Source organism: Myxocyprinus asiaticus, chromosome 46 (genome assembly GCF_019703515.2).
Source record: "Myxocyprinus asiaticus isolate MX2 ecotype Aquarium Trade chromosome 46, UBuf_Myxa_2, whole genome shotgun sequence".
Taxonomy (NCBI): domain Eukaryota; kingdom Metazoa; phylum Chordata; class Actinopteri; order Cypriniformes; family Catostomidae; genus Myxocyprinus; species Myxocyprinus asiaticus.
This window is the reverse complement of record NC_059389.1, coordinates 17,735,831-17,762,366: the sequence shown is the minus strand read 5'-3', so window position 1 is coordinate 17,762,366 and position 26,536 is coordinate 17,735,831. Positions and strand designations below refer to the sequence as shown.

Sequence of the window (26,536 nt, the reverse complement as noted above, 5' to 3'; positions counted from 1 at the left end):
GTTGGTGCCAGACGGGCTGGTTTGAGTATTTCTGTAACTGCTGATCTCCTGCGATTTTCAAGCACAACAGTCTCTAGAGCAGTGGTTATCAACCTTTTTTTTTTTTGATGATGACCCCACTACTTCATTCTCTTACCCCAAAAATAAGTGAAAAACCAATAATATTGCGTATTTTGTCCCACTGAAATGCTCATTCAACATTACAGCATTGATTTTGAGTTGGATGCAGATGTAAATTTACTGGTATCAACAACAGTAAGGTTATCTATAACATCTATAAAAAGTAAAATGTTAACACCTAATTTATGTGACTAAATTATTCTAACAGTGTGATTGAGTTGGAACTCCTTTCATCAGGTTCTTACCGAGTCAAATGAGTCATCTGTTGGAATTTCTGAAGGCAAACAAAATCAGTTACATTTTCTTACACTCAAACAAAAATATTTTAGCCTATTTATTTTAGGATTTATGCATTTCTATTTAGTCTATAAAAAAAAGTGTATTTTCCATTTGCCCTTATGAAAATGTAAATGTATTTTTATAGTTTTAACAGTGGTATTTGTAACAAGACCACGCATGGAAGCATGAATCTTCTTTACTACCATGGGTAGATGTAACATGATTTCTATAAAACAAATTATGGCATTTTTGTAATTACAAACAGTAGGCCTACTATAAACACATGTAAAAACAATAAATACAAAATATAAACATTTAAAAGTTGTAACAAAAATGTATTACATTCCCTTACTCTCCTAATGTAACCTATGACAAATTAAATTCTACTGAAGTAGTGATATGATAATATGTATTATGAATCTATTTCTGCCTAAAGTACAGTTAGTTTTACTATAGTAAATTCAAGGATGGTCATGTCAGGGGCCTGGGTAGCTCAGCAAGTAAAGACGCTGACTACCACACCTGGAGTCGCAAGTTTGAATCCAGGGCGTGCTGAGTGACTCCAGTCAGGCTTCCTAAGTAACCAATTGGCCCAGTTGTTAGGGTGGGTAGAGTCACATTGGGTTAACCTCCTCGTGGATGTGTGGTGAGTTGTGTGTGGATTCAGTGGAGAATAGCATGAGCCTCTACATGCGCTAGGTCTCTGCGGTAACGTGCTAAACAAGCCACGTGATAAGATGTGTGGATTGACTGTCTCAGACGCGGAGGCAACTGAGATTCGTCCTCCACCACCCGGACTGAGGTGAGTCACTACGCCACCACGAGGACCTAGAGCGCATTGGGAATTGGGCATGCCAAATTGAGGAGAAAAGAGGACAAAATCCCCCCCCCCACCCCCAAAAAAAGGACGGTCATGTAGAAATCTGTGCCGAATTCAAATGGTTTGCACATCTCGTGCTGTGCTTCTCACTGGTTCTTGCAGCGCTGCAATGATCAGAGGTGCACGTTTAAGATCTCGAGACTGGTCTATGAGTAAAAACGAACCTGCTTTGGGTTCATGCTGCTCTGTAATTTGAGCCGTATCCACCTACAAAGCCATACAGGTGCATTAGCGGAGGTTTACTCAGAATGGTGCCAAAAACAAAAAACATCCAGTAAGTGGCAGTTCCGTGGACAAAAATGCCATGTTGATGAGAAAGGACAATAATGGTCATACTGGTTCGAGCTGACAGAAAGCCTATGGTAACTCAGATAACCACTCTGTTCAATTGTAGTGAGCAGAAGAGCATAGCTGAAAGTTTTTTTAATAATCATAAGATACAATGGCATATTTCGGCAGGTTCTTAATCATAATCATATTTTGGAGTCAACGAAATTAATAGGCCTCTCAATTTTTTAATTTGCAGAAATGTGCTTTGTAGCTTTTATTTCCTTTCATAATGTAATGCATTCAGCCTTAATCCATCGCCTCTTAAGAAAAGAAGCGTAGTAACTCACCTAAATCCGGGTGGTGGAGGACGAACCTCAGTTGCCTCCGACTCTGAGAACGTCAATCCACGCACAACTCACCACGCACCCACCGAGAGCGAGAATCACATTCTGGTGACCACGAGGAGGTTACCCCATGTGACTCTACCCTCCCTAGCAACTGGGCCAATTGGTTGCTTTGGAAGCCAGACTGGAGTCACTCAGCATGACCTGGATTTGAACTTTCGACTCCAGGTGTGGTAGTCAGCATCTTTACTTCCTGAGCTTCCCAGCCCCCTAATTTTAGAGTTCCCTATCTGTCACTCACTCGAAGTTGTGTCGATGTAGTGACACTAAGGGTCACTCTTGGGAGCCCGAAACACCTCTGGTCTTTGACAAAAGGCCAATGAAAATTGGCACGTGGTATTTGCATGCCACTCCCCCGGACATACGGGTATAAAAGGAGCTGGTATGCAACCACTCATTCAGATTTTCTCTTCGGAGCCGAACAGTCATTCTCATTGAGCTGAATTCTCATGACTGTTCATTCACCTCTGCTGGATCTGATGCCGCATTTCAGCGGCTTCTCCCTCCTCTGCACTGGTGCACTGCAGAGAACGCCCCTGGGCACTTCGGCAGAAAAAAGAGAGTATATTTTTCTGAAAGAGCGGCACACACGGAACGTCTTTTTAAAGATGCGTCTTTTTAAACATGCCTTTCCGATTGTGTGTTATTCCTGGTTGCGGTCATTACCTCTCAACTTCAGACGGTCACGATCGCTGTCTTTCGTGTCTGGGCGTGACCCACATGGAGGCAGCATTTGTGGATGGTTCATGTTCTCACTGCGAGAACATGACCATGGTAACGTTGCAGTCGTGGCTTGCTTTCGTAAGAATAAGAAAAGAAAGGCATACCGAGCCAGTGGCTCCCCGCCTCGGTCCTTCTACCTACAGGTTTGAGGCCAGCGTGGCTAGCACTGGGGGCAATTTGGGGACTCCAATGGGATCGCCTCCGCCGGGTATTCCCCCACGGACCTCCCATTCCCCAGCACGCTCGTCTGCCCCGATCGGGCTTCCGGATGAGTCCGCCGGCTCGTCTCACGGCGAGTTCGACCTCTTGTTCAGTCAGACGCAGAAGCTCAGTTGGGCTCCCCCCTTCGGGGTCGACTGCCCAGACACAGGCTGATGCAGAGATGACGGACATGCTTTCCCGCTCAAAGCAGCCACGCCCCGCACCAGTGCCTTTCTTCCCGGAAGTGCAAGAGGAGCTGACAAAATCATGGGAGGCACCTTTTGCTGCCCGGTGCCGATTTTTCAGTTCCAAGGGGCCAGGGGCTATATGGCAATTCCCCCGGTGGATAAGGTGCTCGCGGTGCACCTATGCCCGCAGAGCGCTGCCACCTGGCACGGATGCCCAAAGCTCCCATCTAAGCCCTGTAGGTTCACGTCGTCCCTGATGGCCAAAGCCTACAGCGCTGCTGGACAAGCCGCCTCTGCCCTGCACGCCATGGCTCTCCTGCAGGTCCACCAAGCCAAGGTGCAAAAAGAACTGCATGAGGGTAGTTCTGCCCCAGAAGTGATGCAGGAACTGCGCTCGAGCGACCGACCTCGCTCTCCGAGCGACGAAGGTCACGGCGCGGTCTCTCGGGCAGACGATGTCCACATTAGTGGTCCAGGAGCGCCACCTTTGGCTCAACCTGGTCAAGATGGGTGAGGCCGACAAGACACGGTTCCTTGCTGCCCCATCTCCCAGGCTGGCCTATTCTGCGACACCGTCGAGGATTTTGCCCAGCAGTTCTCAACGGTGAAGCAGCAGATGGAGGCTATCCGGCATATCCTGCCCCGGTGTGGCTCAAGATCCCGCACCCCATCTGCTCATCGCCAAGGGCGTCCCCCTACGGTGACTGCACCGGCTCCGCTGCAGCCCCCCCTTCGGCCCGGCCCCGGCGTGGAGCCCACCGCAGGAAGCAGATGCCACCCGTCTCACGGCCGGCCTCTAGGAACCCATGAAGGTCGTCAAAGCGCCCCTGAGCACCCCTCAGCATAGACGCACTGGCACACAGCTGGCCTCCTGACCTAGGCAAATATGCGTTTCCCCCAGTGAGCCTACTTGCACAAACTCTGTGCAAGGTCAGGGAGGACGAGGATCAGGTCATCCTGATAGCACCCTACTGGCCCACCCAGACGTGGTTCTCGGACCTCATGCTCCATGCGACAACCCCCCCCCCCCCCCCCCCGGCGAATTCCCCTGAGGAAGAACCTTCTTTCTCAGGGACGGGGCACCATCTGGCACCCATGACCAGACCTCTGGAATCTCCATGTCTGGCCCCTGGATGGGACGCGGAAGACCTAAGTGGTCTAGACACGATCACTCAGGCTAGGGCCCCCTCTACAAGGCGCCTGTATGCCTTTAAGTGCCGTCTGTTCGCTAAGTGGTGTTCTTCCCGACGGGAAGACCCCCAGAGATGCGCAGTCGGATTGGTGCTTTCCTTCCTGCAGGAGAGGTTGGAAGGGCGGCTGTCCCCTTCCACCTTGAAGGTGTACGTTGCTGCTATAGAGGTACACTACTGTACAGTGTATGTTATTATTTGTATATTGTTGAGTGTAATTATGTGTATATCAGATGTTCAAATTGTGTTGTGTTAATTTGGTGTTATTGTAAATTGGTACTGTCTCATCACTGTCACAACTGCTATGTTGATCGGAACTGCACCCAAGAATTTCACACACCATTGCACTTGTGTATATGGCTGTGTGACAATAAAGTGATTTGATTTGATTTGATTTGATATAGCAGCACACCATGACACAGTGGATGGTAAGTCCTTAGGGAAGCACAACCTGATCATCAGGTCCTGAGAGGCGCCAGAAGGCTGAACCCCTCCAGACCGTGCCTCGTTCCCTCATGGGACCTCTCTGTAGTTCTTCAGGGTCTACAGAGTGCCCCCTTTGAGCCTTTGCAGTCAGCTGAGCTTAAGGCACTCTCCTTGAAGACTGCCGTCCTGATTGCGCTCACTTCCATCAAGAGGGAAGGAGGCCTGCAAGTGTTCTCTGAAGTGAAACGTGCCTGGAGTTCGGTCCGGGCTACTCTCACGTGATCTTGAGACCTCGACCGGGCTATGTGCCCAAGGTTTCCACGACCCCTTTTAGGGACCAGGTGGTGAACCTGCGAGCGCTGCCCCAGGAGGAGGCAGACCCAGCCCTGTCATTGCTGTGTCCGGTGCGTGCTTTACGCATCTATATGGATCTTTAGCAGCTCTTTGTCTGCTTTGGTGCACAGCGGAAAGGAAGCGCTGTCTCCAAGCAGAGGATCACCCACTGGCTCATTGACACCATAGCTATGGCATATCACGCCCAGGATGTGCCGCCCCCAGTAGGGCTACGAGCCCATTCTACCAGGGGTGTAGCGGCCTCCTGGGACCTGGCCAGGGGTTCCTCTCTAACAGACATTTGCAGAGCAGCGGGCTGGGCAACACCCAACACCTTTGTAAGGTTCTACAACCTCTGGGTGGAACCGGATTCGTCCCAGGTAGTGGCATGCAATACAAGTGGATAAACCCGGGATAGCTGGCTGGGTGTATTGCTTGCACATAGCACCTTTCACTATGTTCCCTGGTTAACTTCCTCCGAGCCCTGTGGCGGTTGAGTTTTCGGAGAGACTCGCTGCCAGCCCAGTACACGTGCTAACTAAAAGCCCTGTTCTGGGGTAGGTGCTCCGCATGTGCCGGTTCCCTGTAAGGTAACCCCATGCGATGTACAGGTGCATCTCAATAAATTAGAATGTCGTGGAAAAGTTCATTTATTTCAGTAATTCAACTAAAATTGTGAAACTCGTGTATTAAATAAATTCAATGCACACAGACTGAAGTAGTTTAAGTCTTTGGTTCTTTTAATTGTGATGATTTTGGCTCACATTTAACAAAAACCCACCAATTCACTATCTCAACAAATTAGAATATGGTGACATGCCAATCAGCTAATCAACTCAAAACACCTGCAAATGTTTCCTAAGCCTTCAAAATGGTCTCTCAGTTTGGTTCACTAGGCTACACAATCATGGGGAAGACTGCTGATCTGACAGTTGTCCAGAAGACAATCATTGACACCCTTCACAAGGAGGGTAAGCCACAAACATTCATTGCCAAAGAAGCTGGCTGTTCACAGAGTGCTGTATCCAAGCATGTTAACAGAAAGTTGAGTGGAAGGAAAAAGTGTGGAAGAAAAAGATGCACAACCAACTGAGAGAACCGCAGCCTTATGAGGATTGTCAAGCAAAATCGATTCAAGAATTTGGGTGAACTTCACAAGGAATGGACTGAGGCTGGGGTCAAGGCATCAAGAGCCACCACACACAGACGTGTCAAGGAATTTGGCTACAGTTGTCATATTCCTCTTGTTAAGCCACTCCTGAACCACAGACAATGTCAGAGGCGTCTTACCTGGGCTAAGGAGAAGAAGAACTGGACTGTTGCCCAGTGGTGCAAAGTCCTCTTTTCAGATGAGAGCAAGTTTTGTATTTCATTTGGAAACCAAGGTCCTAGAGTCTGGAGGAAGGGTGGAGAAGCTCATAGCCCAAGTTGCTTGAAGTCCAATGTTAAGTTTCCACAGTCTGTGGTGATTTGGGTTGCAATGTCATCTGCTGGTGCTGGTCCATTGTGTTTTTTGAAAACCAAAGTCACTGCACCCGTTTACCAAGAAATTTTGGAGCACTTCATGCTTCCTTCTGCTGACCAGCTTTTTAAAGATGCTGATTTCATTTTCCAGCAGGATTTGGCACCTGCCCACACTGCCAAAAGCACCAAAAGTTGGTTAAATGACCATGGTGTTGGTGTGCTTGACTGGCCAGCAAACTCACCAGACCTGAATCCCATAGAGAATCTATGGGGTATTGTCAAGAGGAAAATGAGAAACAAGAGATCAAAAAATGCAGATGAGCTGAAGGCCACTGTCAAAGAAACCTGGGCTTCCATACCACCTCAGCAGTGCCACAAACTGATCACCTCCATGCCACGCCGAATTGAGGCAGTAATTAAAGCAAAAGGAGCCCCTACCAAGTATTGAGTACATATACAGTAAATGAACATACTTTCCAGAAGGCCAACAATTCACTAAAAATGTTTTTTTTATTGGTCTTATGATGTATTCTAATTTGTTGAGATAGTGAATTGGTGGGTTTTTATTAAATGTGAGCCAAAATCATCACAATTAAAAGAACCAAAGACTTAAACTACTTCAGTCTGTGTGCATTGAATTTATTTAATACACGAGTTTCACAATTTGAGTTGAATTACTGAAATAAATGAACTTTTCCACGACATTCTAATTTATTGAGATGCACCTGTATATCTTCTGCTAATTCGTTTCCCTGTTGGCAAACTGCATCTTCCTTGGGCAGAGCCCCCTCTGCCACAGTCTCCATGTTTGTAGTAACTCCTCCCCCATTGGGTAGGATCTACCATGAGACTCTCCACATGGTCAGCAAGACCATGTGACGTATTTTTCCACTTAAATATCCCCCCTCTCTTTGGGCGAGGTGTGGTCTCCGCGGTGTCCTCCCCTTGGGAGGGACACCCCCCAACTAGACCTGACGGCCCAGTCGGATAATCCCCCTTGTTTTTTAGGGAGTGGAAAAAAAGAAGGGGAAAAGAGGCCACGACTGGGTTAGCCTGTCTCTATCTTTTGGGTAGTCGACTTCTCCCCAAAGGTCCGTTCGACACTCATAACTATGTTGGGGGAGGTTACGTTTCAGCCTGGTGCACTGGCTACAAGGCACACAGTCGTCTGCCCATCACACACCGCCAGTTCACGTAACACAGTTCAGCCAGTTGCGGCATTTTGTATAGGGACCACTAGTGTCACTACATTGACACAACGTCGAGTGAGTGACAGATAGGGAATGTCCTGGTTACTTGCGTAACCTCCGTTCCCTGATGGAGGGAACGAGACATTGTGTCCCTCCTGCCACAACGCTGAACTACCCGCTGAAATGGCCGGACCTTGTCTCAGCTCCTCAGCATAAAACCTGAATGAGTGGTTGCATACCAGCTCCTTTTATACCCGTATGTCCGGGGGAGTGGCATGCAAATAACACTCGCCAATTTTCATTGGCCTTTTATCAAAGACCAGAGGTGTTTCGGGCTCCCAAGAGTGACCCCTAGTGTCACTACATCAACACAATGTCTTGTTCCCTCCATCAGGGAACGGAGGTTATGCAAGTAACCAGGACGTTCTGTGTGTTTTGCTGTATTAATATTAGTGTTGGGTTCAAGTCCACCTTAGTCAAGTCTGAGTCAATTCAGAGTCTTAAAACAATCAAGTCTGTGTCGAGTCCGAGTCCGAATGAATCTATTCATGAATCTGAATTCAAATTGTAACCATAAACACAACATCAATATTTTAAGCTTATTTTAACTATTACAACTAAGAAAACACAATTGTCAATGTAAATGTAACAAAAACACCTCTATATTTTATTAGTTTCCTGCTGAACAAACTTCAAAGTGGTTTCAGAATGAATGCATATGCTTTAGGTGTACGAAGAAAAAACTGTCCTTCAACACACTTCTTATTACGTTCTGTTGACATTTCAGTTATCTGTTGCTTTTCCCCTCCACTCAAACACAAACTAAAGAAAGTGAAAGCTGCGTTAGTCATTACAACCAGAGTTATTATTGTTTCGAATTTTAATTTAGTTTTTTATTTCTACTTTGTTTTTAATTTGTCCTTTCAATTTAGTTTATTTTTATCTAAAATTATCCCTTTCTAAAGAAATAATACATACTGAGATTTCTTTTTTGTCTCTATCTGCCGACTGGTTGATAGTTCCAATGATGGTTCATTGGAAAATAATGAGTCAACACAGTAGTAATTAGCACTCGACTGACAGGACGACATAGAGCGCAAGCGCTAAGCACATGACATCATTGCCATGGTAACCAGATCCATTTCAGCTGATTTGCTGAAGACTAGAATGAATGTATCATCAAATCAACGTGTGACGCAACAATTTATTTTCTTCTCTACAAATGATACCAGAGACAATAGCGAGAAGCACAATGAGGAGATTTAATTTAAGAAGAAAAAAATCAGTGACCCTACCAAAGACCAGGACTGTCCTGTGTAATAAACCGGGACGTCTGGTCACCCAATCTATAATTAAATTATAAACAAAACATTTTGCTGCCCAGAATAACTTCATATTTGAGTGTGCATTTTATTGTGGAAAAAACTGTAAAAGAACATTTTAAGCAGCTCGTCAATGCTTTTAAAATAGGAAATCAATAATAAATAGGTGCTCTTTATCTGTTTAGAGTTGCAGTCTGCTTTAGAAATAAAAACATTTTTCCCGACTATTTAAAAAGTTACAGTTAATTCATCAAGGATCAGTTTAAGTTGACAACACTGTGTGGACCGCAAGAGACTACAGATGCCTACATGTGTGAATACATTATGCCTAAAAAGACTTAATAGCCCAATATTAATAATATTTTTCAGAATTTTTATTTTTATATGTTGTTATAGTAAACTGTGAGAGACATGATGTGGGTGACTTGACTTAATAAAGTTCTAAACCATGACAAAACCGCGATGTGAGCACCGTCTTTGCTGCACAAACGGCGTGTGCGATTTTACCAGTTGTGCCGCGCAAAACTGCCTTGTAGTTTCTAGTACATTGGCTACAAACCTGTCTTTATGTGTTCGTTGTACCAGCCACCTCGGTAATCGATGTTATACAGCAGTCTCCGTAGTAAAATTCAAGCATATTGGTTGACTGAGTGTGGCACTCTGCAGGTGTATTTGCTCAATACGGTGAAACAAACTCTTGCTACGTCTACGACATCAGGGGGTGCTACAACTGCTTGCAGACAAAGTGTCCATTCATTTCTGTTTCATTATTTTTATTTATTTATTTTTGTTCATTGCATTACAAATCAAATGCCATGGACTCGGCTGGACTTGGAAAAAAATCCTGAGTCCCAAAGGCTCGAGTCCGAGTCAAGTCCGAGTAAAAATGCATCTGAGTCCGTGGCAAGTCCAAGTCCATTAAAATTGGACTTGTGACTCGGACTCGAGTACCCCAACTCAAATTAATATTTAATTTTAAAATAATACAGTTTGATTTATGTAACATTTACTTTTGTCCCACTGCCCTCAATCAAGTTTGATTTTTGGCCCTTCATAGGAAAAAGTTTAGGCACCTCTGTTCCATACAAATGGAAACTCCTCAAGCGATTTAAGTAGAAAACACAAGCTGCTTTGATTGACCTCTCTGTTGGTGTTCGTAACTATCCCAGACTTATAATCACATCCCCACAGTCTAAGACACCAAGGGACTAGACATCCAGGAACTATATTGTAATGTCCAAACTTTAATTTGTATTCAGCCTTCATGGGGTCCGAGGACCATTGCATGAGGCAGATCCAGACCACACACACCTCTGGCCTAGAAATGAACACAAAGAGATCTCAAAACGTCTCAGGCTAGCACTGAACAACAGACTGTTTTCTCCGATGGCAGGCCGGAGCAGCTCTTTCAGTAGCATGACAGCAAACCCTAGTTTTCTGTCATTAATTTAGTGGCAAGTCAGGGGTGCTGACCCAACCGGCAAAGAGCCATAGGGGCCCCAACGGAGCCTGTCTATCTGCATGTACCATGATGAAGATGCTGAGATTCCCACGTGACGGGTATAAAGAGGGATGTTCAATGGTGAATAGTGGTTTTATTACTATGCATTGCTGAATTGGTGCATATAAATTAAAATGGATAAAGAGGTCGTGTCATTTTCCTTTATATTTTGACATATACAATGGCAAGAAAAAGTATGTGCACCCCTTGGAATTACCTCCATTTCTGCATTAATTATTTATAAAATGTGGTCTGATCTTCACCTAAGTCCTAATAATAGACAATCAACAGCTTCAGGAAACGTCTGGTGGAGGTTATGGCTAAAAAAGGAGGTTCTACCAGTTATTAAATACAAGGGTTTACATACTTTTTCCAGCATGGATTGTGAAAGATTAAATAACATATTCAATAAAGACATGAAAACTACAATTGTTGTTTGTCATTACTTTAAGCATATTGTGTTAGTTTATTATTAGGACTTAAATGAAGATCAGACCAAATTTTCTGAATAATTCATGCAGAAATGCAGGTAATTCCAAAGGTTTCACATACTTTTTCTTGCCACTGTAAGAGGTCACTATGCTATAAAAACATACTGTATGTTTCAGAACTCACAACTTCCTCTCTAGTCCAAAAGAAGAGCATTTATTTTCGGCCACATCGTGATGTTAGCATGTAGTGTTTGCCTTTTCAACATACATGTACAGTATGTAATCATCGCAGATGAGGTACTCATACACTGAAGTTTGACTATTGTTACTGTAGTTTGCATTTAACCTACAAAAAGATTAAGATGTCAAGTAAGGTCCCAGGATGTTGTTGTGTTCCTGGTTCTGGAAAAACTGCATCTCTGCAAAGATTTCCGATTTATCCCAATGTTTGGAATTAGTAAAATAAAAAAAGGCATGAAATGACCCCTTAAATATCATTATTTCTTGTGTTTTATTTAGTTCATTATTTTTAAATAGATTTTTACTTGCATGAAACTTTTTCAATCTACTTGGTCACAATGGCTGTTTGTTTGAAATGGCACCTCTGATTGAAAAAAAAATACTCTTTTAAGCCATTTCAGAACAAATACACAGATATTAAGATAAATATCAAATATCACCAATAGGCTGAAAAATATCGAGATATAATTTTTTTTAGCTTTATCACCCAGCCCTATTACTGGCCCAAGTCAAAAGGCCCCACCGCAAAGTCTCTTTAATATTGTCGCCTCTAGATATAGCTAAAGTCCTTCTTCAATGTAAGTCTATGGGATTTTTCAGCCCTTTTATCATCCTCCAGGTAAAAATCGTATCTCAGATTACTCAGAAAAGTACTAGCACACCACTACTCAACAAGCTGCCCAATTTGAGAATTGAAAATTGGGGGGGTTTGTGTGCTTTTTTTTTTCTTTTTTTATGACTTTTTTGTGTTTTTTTATCATGCAGTAGCGCACTGACATAGTGACTGATATATGTCATCATAAAATCAGAGACCCTGTGTGTGTGGATCCATTGCATGCATTTCTGGGAGGTTTTGAAACTGTTTCCCTCCATAGACCCTCCCCTCAAAATCCGAACACATGTGGTTGCAGGAAACGCATTTGAAACACATGGTAAGACCAGGTGGAAACAGCAATGCGTCTCGGTTGACCACTTGTGATCGGGTCACCAAAAACTCATTTTAATACCAGTTGGAAACAGGGCCATAGTGATCCTTGCCTTAGCTTTTCTTAAATTGAAGAGGTATGAGACAAGTCGTTTTGGACAAAGTTTCTCAGATAGAGGTTGTTAGAATGGTAGATATAAGATAAAATAGCACCCTTAAACCCACACTGAATCCTCTCCATCATGCCCAACAAGATATGCACCCAGCGGTGCTCTCCATAGGTACTCAAAATAAAAGATTGCAAGATGGCAAGCCAACGAGCCTCTGACATTCTCAGTTCAAGTTCAAGTCTCTCTCACAAAGACATACAAAAGTCCCCCAACTCGCTCATCCATCCTTTGTGACATGGGAGCACCACCACTGGGACAAATCAGAGGCCCTACTGAATGTCACACTCACATGTCGTATACAATAAGACCCCCCTCCCAGCCCAGACTCCCTACATTGTTGCATGTCCACGAGCACCGGCCGCCTCTTGCCAGCCAGGCACAAAACAAATCGAGCAACTGACAGCATAATTCACTAAGAGGGACTGGCTTAAGGCCATGGGCAGAACGGCATAGAGATTTGGCTCTCCAACCGAAGCCCCCCCCATCACCCCACCTCACCCCGGTCCTTTCAGCCAAAGCCCCTCCACTATCCTGGGAAGGAGAGAAAGACACGACTCGGAGACTCAGAATGCATCCCCTCCACATGCTTGAGTGAATGCGCTTGAGCCTAATACCAACTAATCTGTTGGTCAAATGCACCCACAACCACGGAGGGGAAATCTGTTCCCGTTTTCGCAAACAGAGAGGGAGTCTGGATGCCAAGCTGCCCCAAGTGCCCCCACCAAAGGGCAAGAAGGAGAGAAAGACACAGAGAGAGAGAGAGAGAGAGAGAGAGAGAGAAACTGTTAGGAATAAACAAAGTTGAAAACAGAATAACAAACACAGATCTGACAGTGTTTACTCTTGAAACAAGTTTGGAACAAGATCAAAACATGCTTGCAACAAGTTCATAGGAGGGCAGTTCTTCAACTTCTGGTAATTTCATGTCTTAAATCTAACAGATTTCAACTTTTTTCTTTTTGTTATATGAAGGTAACATTAAAGGGATAGTTCACCCAAAAATGAAAGTTCTCTAAAGATGTACTCACCCACATGCCATCTGAGATGTGTATAACTTTCTTTCTTCTGCAAAACACTTTTGAAGATTTGTAGAAAATCCAAGCTCAGCAGGTCCTTAGAATGGGAGAGGATGATGATTAGATATGTGTAGGTCCAAAAAGCACAGACAGTCATCATAAGAGTAATCTATCCTTTCTCCAGCAGTGACATTAATTCCTTCTATCACTTTGTGGTCGAAAAACAATATTTACGCACTTTTTAACTATAGAAGATTGCTTCCAGTCAGGTGTAACCGAATGGCCGAATTTACCCTAGTGCTCCCGTGACATAAGCGCGATGGCATGTGAAGTGACACGTGACTGACACACAACCAATGAGTCGAAGGAACATGCCAACGCACGTGCGGGTAAATTCGGCCATTCGGCCATTCGTAAATGCCTGACTGGAAGCGATCTTTTATAGTTAAAAAGTGCTTAAATATCTTTCTTTTTTGCACACAAAGTGATCGATTCACTTTAGAAGACATTAATGTCACTGCTGGAGATAGGATGGATTACTCTTATGCTGACTAACTGTATCATCATCTTCTCCCATTCTAAGGACCTGCTGAGCCTGGATCTTTATCTACAAATCTTAATTTGTGTTCAGCAGAAGAAAGAAAGTCACACACATCTCAAATGGCATGTGGGTGAGTACATTATCAGAGAATTTTTGGGTGAACTATCCCTTTAAAATTGACTTGGAAATTTTTTACCAGGCCTTGCTACTTTTCAAATGTCTTTTATGTATATATTTATTATTAATTTTAGTCTTGTCCCCAGCCGACTTTCATAATTTCTAACAATTTTTAAATAATTACAACTGTCCCACAGTTGTGGCGTCATTTCCACCACACCAAACAATTGAGCCCCTAATAATATAATGTGCATACACTATTGGACATCATTAGTAAAAAAAAATACAAATAAAAATAGTAAAAGTGTGACTTTGCTTTTGCTTCGCTTTTGTAGAGGTCCACAATGCTAAAAGTGCCTGAAGTTGAAGAAATACCCAGGTGCATTACTAATATTGATTGTTACACCATGGTCTGTTCTACTACTCGATTCTGATTGGCTGGAATGCATGCAGTTCAAACCGTTGAATGCACAGGTAGTTCTGGTTAGTTTTAATCACCGTTCGATATTAATGAGCTGTTTGTAACCATAGCAACATAACATTACAGAGCAAGCAGAGTGAACTATTGCAGTTGAAAACATATCCTAACCACTTACATCAGCATAGCTTTTATAATGGAATTCAGCTTGTTTTGCATGGAGGGTGAGAGATTGAAATCATGACCTATTAAATGTGTCTTTCGCTGTCCAGAAAGGTGATGAAAGATGATTTAAACTGTGATGTGTTGTGTAAATTATGTTTCGGTGCTGAAGTGCCACTAAGTTTTTCCACATTAATGAGAAAATGACAATGAATAAAAATTAAATAATACATTTTCTCTGGAGTGCCAACCCCTCTACAGTCTGTGGATATTATTATTTCTGGATTGTGCATTTAAAGTGTGTGGTCGCACTACTTTTTCTCTGTGTCTGATTTAGAACAGGCGGAGCTATAGATCTAACAACACTTAGATAAAATTAACAGTTTTTCTTTTATTCTTCCAGTCAAAATTTGCACTGCAAAAAATCTACGACAGCTGTAACTAATCAGTTCTGGCAAATGACCATGGTATAAGTGGGATAATCCATGTCTAGGTGTGCGTTAAATTATTTTAAATGCACTTCGCATTTATGTTTATCCACTAATGTTCCACATTCAATCCACATGTTGATAACATTTATGACTAGCATATAGATGACCTCAGAACTAACAAACATAAAACATACTTTATGTTATTAAAACTCTTAATCGTTTTGTTGGTTTACCCTGTAAAGGCTGACATATGAAAGAATTGTCAGAAAATTATATTTATTTATTTATTTATTTATTTTTACATTAAACTGTTTTTAGTACCATTAGACAAACTATAAAAATAAATCTTAGAAAAAAAGAAATGTTGTACATGTTTTTTTATTTATCATATTTGATACATTTGGCTTTAAAGGTCATTATCCTCCTGAGGTCCAGCAAAGTAATTAATTTTTTGTGCAGGATATTTGTTATTTAAATTTTTCTAAGCCCATACATGCTACAGTGGTCAATCTTGGGGTATTATCAGAGGACTCTCTGAGCTTTTCAGAGATACCAAATGTTTGAGAGTTTGGCCATGTCAACTTCCTCTCCTTGATCTATAAATATGGATTGAAATGTATCACAGATCAATTCAGCACATCAAATACAATATGAATAAAATATTCTTTTTTCAATAAACAATATTTATCATATGTATTTTATGCACCAAACACTATATTGACATTTAAAAAAGGGAAATTGTAAAACTTTTTTACCTGGTTCTCAGGTCAATTAAACAAATAAATCCTATTTAAAATATTATATAATTATTGAACAATATTTTTTAACTTTGAATATAAAAAAGGGCCCCCATAATGCTTCATTCAAGAATGTTTCACACACCCAGCTTTGTCATCCCTTAAAGATGTTGGATCAAAGAGAGATCAAGGGGCTGTTCACACTAAACACATACTTGCACTAAAAAAGCATAATTTGAACATAATTTGATATGGTTCTAAAAAACGCGGAGCTACTGCATGAGATGCGGCACAGCAGTCAAAGACGTCCATCACATGTTTGCATAGAAAATCAATTGAACACAGCGCGGACAGAAGCAAATGGTTCCAAAGGATGCCGCAGAGATAAACGGCACATCAAAGGAATTAAAACTTTGCAGCTAGATGCACAAAGTTGCTAACTCTGCCAATTACCCAAGTGGCATGTGAAAGGAGTTTTTGCACTCTTAAGTTCTTAAAAAACACTTGATCAACCGTCTCACAGAGAAAAGTGATCTCCTACAAAGACTATTGATGACTTAAGGCTGAAGTATGTAATTTCTATGACACTAGCGCCACCAAAGGAATTGCAAAATAAACAATGTTTTCAAAACAGCTTTCCGAATACATCCCTCATCTGCTGTTGTTCAAATAGTCAGATAGTCCCGCCCCCAACACACGCCATTGGTTGAGTAACGTTGTTGGGGCGGGTCTAAGCGGATCTCTCAAAACAAACACAGGAATTTTTATAGCGCCACAGAGACACAGTGTTTTCAGTTTGTGAGAAAATTAATCTCTAAATGCCTTACTTATAGTTGTCTCTGCACATTAAGCTGGGATAGAAGAAAGTATTTTAACACTGAAACGTTCAGTGTTAAAATACTTTCTTCTATCCCAGCTTAATACATAATTCAGCTTTTTGGCATGACATTAGTTGTGATCTTATCATGTATTGGATTTAATATTGCACTGTACCATATGGCCTCCATGAAAGCAGTTTTGTTTCAAATAATGGGAGGAGCTACTTCAGAACATGCAACACAGATTTTTCTGGTCTTTACATGAATTTATGAAGTTGATCTTGTCCGTAAAATGTGAAATTTTTTTGCCAATCAACATTTTTGTTTACTAAACAACTAAACACATTTTTGTTATTGCTTTTATTTACCATCCATGTATTATAACAAGTTCAATAATTCACTGATTCTAGAGGTCGACTGATATATCGGTTTTGTCGATTAATTGGCACTGATAACAGATTTCTGGAAATATCGGTTACTGGCAAAAATCCACACCTCTAGTTTTTCCCCATTGCATCCGGTGCTGGAGCGGCTGGAAAGGGTCCGCTGTCATTATACAGTATGAGAGCTTCACTGATGCCTTGTGGTGTATGTTTTGACACGTTGATTGCTACACTCTGTATGGAGCGGAACACTTCAGATGCTGATTTAAAACATCAACAATGAAAAGGTATGTATACAGTACACTACAGTACACATTGTCATATCATTATAAAGTAATTAATTTGTTGACTAGTTGCTGCATTGGTAGAGAACAGCAGTATGTTTGCCGACAAGGCTGAGAGGATGCTAACTTTAAAGCTAACCTCAAGCGGTTAGAACAATGTGACAAAAATATATGCAAGTCCTACCCAAATGTTTAAATGTCATGATTGTTACCATCTATTACCATCTAATTGCAGTAGTTTATTAGCCAACTAAGTTGCATATTTAATGCTAGTGACATGAGAAAGCAAATTAATATCTTCATGCAGCCGAGAGAAACGTATAAACAAATCAAGAACGCATCTGATTTCAATTCAGTTTTTTTATCCTCACTGTAACATGATCACTTCAAATCGATCACATTCTTGCGCTAAAAAGGCTAGACACAGCACAACAAATACAGTTGAACAAAAAGCAGGTGTCTCAATATGCTTTTAAAGTTCTTTTTAATTAGACACGTCATCTAAAAAACAGCGCTCTTGCATGAGACACTGAATAAACAAAAACAAAGGGAAACAAAGACGTTCGTCTAGCGCACTTTACACAGAAAAACAAATGGATGGTTGCAAAAGCGTTCGGTGTGAACAGCCTCTTACAGTTGGTGGAGGTCTTTGGCCGTTGCGTCTTGCTCTCTTATAAGCGTTTCTCAGATTAAGCAATGAGTTGTTTAAATGCTTTGTCAGGAAAGATGTTCAACTTGGAAATGTGTGTCAGGTTCCAGTCTGTGGTGTTTCGTCTGTTTGAACAACCTCTGTCCTGGGCTAATAGTTTGAGCCGCTTCACCACCGAGTTCAGCCGAATACCACTGCTATCTGTGAATATTGCTACTCTACATACAACTGTACTAAATAAAAAACAATTTGGTATTTCACTGTTATTCTGAAGCTTAAGTCTGGAGTAGTAGGAATCAGTGCAAGTGTAACACCATGTAAACTGTCTATTGAAGGTTTTCCCCCCTCATTTTACTTTTGACTTAACATTTGAGAATATGGACCAACTAAAATGTATATTTATTTATTTTATGCACATTAGTTGAAAATGAAATGCTCTTTTTTTTAACAGCCAGGATAGGAATGTTCTATCCAATAACAAAACGGTGCTGAATGGTTTATGTACTTATTGCACCCTCTTGTGGACTAAGGAAACAACATCAATTTAAAATCAGCTGACTTAAAAATTTGAATATTAGTTCATATATATTAATATTTATATATTTATTTCATTTAAAAAAGCACAATACATTTTCATGGTTCAGTTAGTACTGTTTATTTTTGTAATAAAGTTCAGCAATATTTTACTTTGAGTGTTATTTTTCATTCAGTATCAATTTTAAAATCTATCGGTTGATTAATCGGTTATCGGCAAGTACTGACCAACTTAGTTATCGGTATCGGTAAAATCTACTATCGGTTGGCCTCTAGTTGATTTGATGTCTTGAACCACGGATATTGGTTGGTTCTATTTATGTGCAATGTAGCATATCATTAATAATTGCTAAATAATAATAGATAAATGATTAAATAATAATTTAAGCTTAAAATATAGATTATTCATATATATGTTTGATAAAATCTCCAGTGGGCAGCAAGAACCCTAAAATTCCCAGTAAAATTTAGTCTCCCAGTCCGACCATGCCCAAAATAGTTGTTCCACATGGACACACAACTAACTGTAGCATGTAGAGACACACGCCGCCACACATCCCTCACAGGTGGACACACACAAGGCATGTGGTAGGGGTGGGGCCGTATGAACCCCATTCACTCTCCGGACTGACATCTTTACAGTCTCCAACCACCATCTGTCACAAACCCAAGACCCGACAAACAACACAATGACTTTCTCAGTGGAAAAACAGAGTAGTGCCAACAAAAAAACAAAAAAAAGTGTAGAAGAAAAAAACTTGTTAGCTATAGTACAGAACTTGGGAAGACAGATGGTGAGAGTGAGAGATTTCATTCATTACAAGCTTGCATCCAAAACATTCAGCCCTTCCTTTGTGGCACACATTTAATTGCAACATCAGTTAGTGCACCAAACTCAAATGAAGAGTGAGACCAGGGAGAGCGGAGCAGCCTAGTCTTTTTTTTTTTTTAAGCTGGTACCGACTTGCTATCCCGGTTCACTTGCTGACTTACAAAAGGGCTTTTTCCATCTACAAAGCAAAATGTCTTTGGCCAGCTTTCAGGGGATTTGTCTTAGAGCATCCAAAAGATTAATCCAGGCATATCAGTCACCTCCTTTGGCACTTCGGAACACAACATGGGCAAAATAATGAGCCTGAGTTTGTGAACTGTGCAAGGGAGCTCTCTGAACAACGTTGGTTTATGTTAACTTTGAACCAAGTTATAGCTTTTCACATAGGTACTAGCACACTGAAAATCAGTGTTTGTGCACAGCAACATACTACTTTGCCTAGAGTAAACTGTATAGAAATCCTTGGTCAGGTACCCTAAAAATGTGCTTGTGGTAACATCTAAATGAACTAGTTTTATTTAAGTCAAAAATATTATTTAATATGACTGAAATCACTAAATCAACCTAACTACATTGGGTTAAACTAACGAAAGTCATTTTTTAAGGATAGGGTTGGGAAACAGCTCCATAAGGTGCACATTTTTTATTTTTTATAGTGAGCCAAAGAGAGTGATATGACACAGGGATCTAATGTCTAATTATTCTCAGTTTCTCAAAACTATGTGCTGAACTAGATTAAACCTAAGTAAACAAGAGCTGCCAACATGACAATAACATTCAAAGAGGTGGCAAAAACTCATCCCATTCAAATACTTTGGTAGACAAGAAGTCAAGGGTGAGTACTTACAATACAAAACAGTAAACACTTAAAATATTACTTAAAATGACTCATTTTCAAAAGTTTGCTAATTAATATGAACCCTTGGTTGGAAATATTTCAAAGTTTGAAGCTCAAGTTCAATGTTGAAAAGCTTGACGTGGAAACCATTGACATCAGTACTTTGCGCGTTTAAAAAAACAATTAAAAGCATCAGAGAGAGGGATTTGATGAACACAAATAAAGCAAGCCTTAACTGTTTTCTTGATGCTTTCCATACCTGTATTACAGAAGAGTGCGAGCTGCGCGAGGAAGAGTGCGCATCTAGTCGCGAGCGCTTCCATTATTCTCTGAATGTGGAGAAATATTGCTGAAAAGATCAAATTAAGTGAAGTCGAGCGCGACGATAGAGGAACTCCTCTCCCGAAGAACCGGTGGGTATCACATTGGTTTGATAACGGGAGGATATGCCCCCTTCAGCGGTTAGGTCCACTCTGCTCTCCGCTGCATGGAAGTATACGCGTGCTGATGAAACGCATCACTTCGCGCGAGGTGCGTTCGGCTGGGAGTGCGCGCGCCACCCACAGACCACCACACAAAACGTTTAGTATCACTTTCTATGGAGACTATGTTTATGATGCATTATAAAACTCATTCTTTTCATAAACAGTTCTTACCACAATTCTAATGGATTAAAACGTAACTATTAATAATGTTTACACATATAAAGACTATAATGCATTATAATCTTGAATAGGTAACATCAGGTTAATGTGATTTTTGTGTTATGTACATTTGGGTGTGAAAAAGCCTGTATATAGTCTATAATGCACTATAAATGTAGGTTATTCTTAATGCACTATTCTGTAATACACAATGTAATGCATTATATCTTTTTATAAATAATTGTAATTACAGTTTCATGGTGACACCTTTAAAGAGCATAATACATTACAACACATGAAACTGGGTGTTGATCATGTGTTTTAATGCCTCTTTAAAAGTGTAACTATGTATATCCAAGCACTATAATGTATTATACAGTAATTGTGTTTGTCAGAATTTGTCACAAAAATTTAAAATTACATATTATATAAGGTATAACATAAGGCTTTGAGAATGCATTATAATAATTAATAATAAAAATACTCCATTACTGAATAATCAATTATATATACAGGCTCCAAGTGTTCTTTACATATAAACAGTCAATCATATCACTGTTGCAGCGGAACTAACTGAGCCTGTGAAAATTATCTAAATGTGCAAAAAATTATTCATTTCTTAATTTGGTCCATTTTCTTTTCACTTATATTAAATGAGAATAAGAGAAAGAACTAGAAATTGCATGGGCAAGTGTGTTTAGAAAGCGTTTGGCAATCTTAGTACCATATAGAAATATGATGAGGGTAGTGACCTCTTGACCTCTGGGAATGAGAAGTGGTTAAGTAAAATAGTAGCTCATGCATCATCAGTGACCCTGAAAACAAGATGTTATATGCATATTTGCACCCTTTTATGCATATGTACACCCCCTGGGATGCACATGTTCATTTCTTAATAAAAATAATCCTCAAAGAAACGCTTTTGCAAAGCAATTTAAGGATTGCTTCTTGCAACTTCCCAGTGCATACAGACAGTATGGGAAGTGTAGTGATCTGATTTCAATAGGTTTGGTGTGGTATTTGATTTAAGAAAGAGTTCCTTAAATAGGTTTGAACTGTTTGAAAGACATGTATTATGCATACTTCTTAGGGAACTGCCTGTTCTTTGGTTCACTTGTATAAACAGAGTTATATTAGTTCATAAAACTGAAAGGTAAAGAGTGAGTCATGTTGATTCACTTTGGGACAAACTAGGCTGGACAAAAAGTATTTTGTATGAGAACACCCACAAATGTGCAGAATGTTTTCAATTGTATATGAACTATTGATACAATCGTTAGTTCTGGTTGTGTTAAATCATATTTTTGACTAAAATAAGAATAAGTAATTTAGATGTTACCACATCAAGCACATTATATAAGTTATTATTTAAATAAAAATCATATATATACAGTGCATTCAGAAAGTAATCAGACCCCCTCATTTTTTTCACATTTTGTTATGTTGCAGCCTTTTGATAAAATGCTTTCAATTATTTTACTTTTTTAACATCAGTCTACACTCCATATCCCATAATGACAAAGCAAAAACCAGCTTTTTGATAACTTTGCATATTTATTAAAAACAAAAAACTGAAATGTCACATTGACATAAGTATTCAGACCCTTTGCTATGATACTTGAAATTTAGCTCAGGTGCATCCCATTTCTCTGGATCATCTTTGAGATGTTTCTACCTTTTAATTGGAGTCCACCTGTGGCAAATTCAACTGATTGTACATGATTTGGAAAGGCACACACCTGTCTATATAAGGTCTCACAGCTGAAAATGCATTTCAGAGCATAAACCAAGCCATGAGGTCAAAGGAACTGCCTGCAGAGCTGGCAGACAGGATTGTGTCAAGGCACAGATCTGGGGAAGGCTACAAAAAAATTCCGGCTGCATTGAAGGTTCCCAAGAGCACAGCGGCCTCCATAATTCATAAATGGAAGAAGTTTGGAATATCCAGGACTCTTCCTAGAGCTGGTCACATGGCCAAACTGAGCAATCGGGTGAGAAGGGCCTTGGTAATAGAGGTGACTCTCAGACTGGGAGAAACAAGATTCTCTGGTCTGATGAAGTGAAGACTGAACCGTTTGGCCTCAATTCCAAGCGTCAAGTCTAGAAGAAACCGGGCACCGCTCATCACCTGCGCAATACCATCCCAACGGTGAAGCATTGTGGTGGTAGCTGCTTGTGGGGGTGTTTTTCAGCAGCAGGGACTGGAGGGCTGGTCAGGATTGAAGGAAAGCTGAACGCAGCAAAATACAGATATCCTTAATGAAAACCTGGTCCAGAGTGCTCAGGAACTCAGACTGGGCCAAAGGTTCACCTTCCAACAGGACAAGGACCCTAAGCACACAGCCAAGACAATGCAAGAGTGGCTTAGGGACAACTCTGTGAATGTCCTTGAGTGGCTAAGCCAGAGCCCGGACTTGAACCCAGTCGAACATCTCTGAAGAGACCTGAAAATGGCTGTCCAGTGACGGTCCCTATCCAACCTGACGGAGCTTGAGAGGATCTGCAGAGAAGAATGGCAGAAAATCCCCAAATCCAGGTGTGCAAACTTGTCGCATCATACCCAAAAAGACTTGAGGCTGTAATCGCTGCCAAAGGTGCTTCAACTACTGAGCTAATGGTCTGCATACTTATGTCAATGCAAATTTATTAAAAGAAAACACTGAAATATCACGTTTTATGCTTTGTCATTATGGGGTATGGAGTGTAAATTGATGTGGAAAAAAAAAATATTTAAAGCATTTTAGCATAAGGCTGCAACATAAAAAATGAAAAAATGAAGGGGTCTGAATACTTTCTGAATGCACTGTGTGTGTATGTATGTATGCAATACTGCTTGATTATTAAAAATGTTATGTTTATTACTAATAAAATATAAGTAATAAACTCCTTCTGTCATCTCATTTACCAAAATACAGATTTGGTGGATCTATTTCACGCTTATGTTTTCAATTCCTTGCACACAGACATCCACATAGTTCCTTGTTTGTCCAAGTTTGGGGGATTCTTGTCAGATCCACCACTTTAATAAAAACCTGTAGTGTTACATCTGCTCTTTCCACCAAAGTCACATGTTCAACAAAATCACCACAGCTTGGAAGAGCAGGCCAAACACTCCCATAGAATTAGGTTATCTTTGAAGATGGCTGAGGAACCTTGGCTCAATTTAATAAGAAGCACAACTCATTAGACACAATGAGCTGAGAGTGTTTTAGCAGACACTGAGCAAACAAATCAAGACTGGCATCACAAAAAAGCTTCTCAGAAAGTATCAAATAGATAAGTTTTAAAAGTATCCTCAGTGACTTCATATGAATAAAGATTGCCAATATTTAAAAGGAAATGCTTTTCTTATGTGAATATTGTTTCAATAGCATAAAGGGGCACATATGGTTTTGGTTATGCCAGCCTTCAACTCAATACAAAAAATGTGTCCCAAAACTTCAGTAATTTACTAACCATGTTACGCATGCAAAGGACATCTGAATACATCAACATAATTTAGCAAGGATTATTTTTAATTTATGCAGAATCTGTTCTTCACTTCACAACATTGCATGTTTCAAGGGGGCCCGCTAAAACTGTTTATGTGTGTGTGTACACATGTTTATACTACATTGTGGAGACCAAATGTCCCCACAAGGATAGTAAAACCTGAGATAACCTACCTTGTGGGGCCCAGCCAGCGGTCACCATGAGGGAAATGGCTTATTAAACATACTAAACAATGTTTTTTATTATTATTATTATTATTATTTTGAATGCAAAAAGGTTTCTGTGAGGGTTAGGTTTAGGGGATAGAAATTATCATTAGATCTGTATAAAATTCATAAAATGCATGGAAGTCTATGGAGAGTCCCCACAATGGTATAAAAACAAGTTTGTGTGTGTGTGTTTGTGTGTGTTTGTGTGTCCTTGTCTCATACATTTTATGAAACAAAAATTTTACATAAATTAAAGTTAAATTACATTTAAAAAATAAACACGTGTCCTTAAATGTCCTTAAATAACATTCTAAGGAAACAAGAGTTTCTAAAAGTTGTATTTCAGTTTCAGTCATGTTATTCAATAGTTCAAACCATGCAAAACAGAATTTACAATTTGGATTACAGAGTACAAATAATGAGTGCTGGTATTGCTGTTTACTTTTTTGTACATGAATTCAGAATGAAAAAATGTTCTGCAGTGTCCGGGAAATTGCTGTAGGGCAAATATTCATGTCAGTCTAAACATGTCTTAATCTTCCAAAGAAAACAGGATTCCACATTCCAGAGAGCTCCTGCACATTGGTCAACTACCTGTTGTTTTTAATTGTGCTTTATAAATAAATCGCCTGTGACAACACTGCAAACATCCTTGAAAGCTAACAGGTAGTTCAAAGCAGTGAATGCACCTCTGCTGAAATGCTTTAAGTTCTGAATAGTTTCAATAGATGCACTGGGAGCATCGCAAATCAAAATTGGAACAAAGGGTTCTCATTAACAACAGCAAATTAATAATTGATTAGAATTATTTTGGACAACTATGTGTATTTTTAAAGAAGATGCATTAAGTTTAAATAGCTTTAAATGGATAGTTCACCCAAAAATGAAAATTCTCTCATCATTTACCCTCATAACATCCCAGATGTGTATGACTTTCTTTCTTCTGCTGAACACAAATTAAGATTTTTAGAAGAATATCTCAGCCCTCTAGGTCCATACAATACAAGTGAATGGTGACCAAAACTTTGAATCTCCAAAAATCACATAAGTCAGCATAAAAGTAATCCATAAGACACCAGTGGTTATATTCATGTCTTTTGAAGCAATGTGATAGGTGTGGGTGAGAAACAGATCAATATTTAAATCCTTTTTTCCATAAATCTCCACCTTCACTTTCACATTCATCTTCTTTTGTTTTTTGGCAATTCACATTCTTCGTGCATATCGCCACCTACTGGTCAGGACTGGTCAAAGCTGGAGATTTATAGAAAAAAAGGACTTAAATATTGAGCTGTTTTTCCCCCACACTTATCATATCACTTCTGAAGACATGGATTTAACCACTTGAGTCATATGGATTACTTTTATTCTGCCTTTATGTGATTTTTGAAGATACAAAGTTACTGTCACCATTCACATGCATTGTATGGACCTCCAGAGCTGAGATATTCTCCTAAAAATCATAATTTGTGTTCAGCAGAAGAAAGAAAGTCATACACATCTGGGATGGCATGAGTGTGAGTAAATGATGAGAGAATTTTCACTTTTGGGTGAACTATCACTTTAAGCATTTTACAGTATTTGTTTTCACAGTCAAACAAGTTTTTTTCTCTTCTGTGCTGTTCAGGTTAGGGCATAATATATTTTATTCATGGAATAATGAAAAAAGTGTATAAAAAATGATAAAATAGGCAAAGCCTGTAAATCACTGCTGCCATCACCCAGATAATCAATCAAACCTTGTATATTTGTATACAATCCTTGTTTCGTTTTAAGTACTGTAATGGTTAGGTTTAGGGTTAGGAGTATATTATTATCACTACTTAAATATTTAATTCATATAATTTTTGCTCATGACTTACAACTGTAGTTCCAGCTTCGACCACTGGGGTACGGAAATTTAGAAAGCGCAGACCAATTTTAGCAGACAAAACCAACTAAAGGGTCGGTTCTAGGGTCAGTGGATATTCATGGCTTAGCCCAGCCCTCTGTGGATATGTATGAGGCCATCTTTTGATAAAATATCAAAATATAATACACTTAAAAAAAAAAAAAAAAAAAACAACATCTGTGGGGTGCCATTTATAAAGTACATCTTTAAATATATTACAGATACTAAAAGGTCACACTAACTTTTGTCTCAGCTTCAGATTATTACAATATTTGAAGTTTCA

At 40.2% G+C, this 26,536-nt stretch overlaps 1 protein-coding gene across 4 annotated transcripts in view; it reads right to left on the bottom strand.

Moving 5' to 3' along the window:
- LOC127435753 (receptor-type tyrosine-protein phosphatase zeta-like) overlaps window positions 1-20,500 on the bottom strand; it is a 107,704-nt gene extending 87,204 nt beyond the window's left edge. For all 4 annotated transcript variants that reach the window (XM_051689417.1, XM_051689419.1, XM_051689418.1 and 1 more), the window contains exon 1: window positions 20,277-20,500. In XM_051689417.1, the coding sequence (XP_051545377.1) occupies window positions 20,277-20,340 (64 nt within the window). In that variant the 5' untranslated portion in view covers window positions 20,341-20,500. The remainder of the gene's footprint in view (window positions 1-20,276) is intronic.
- Window positions 20,501-26,536: the final 6,036 nt, after the last annotated feature.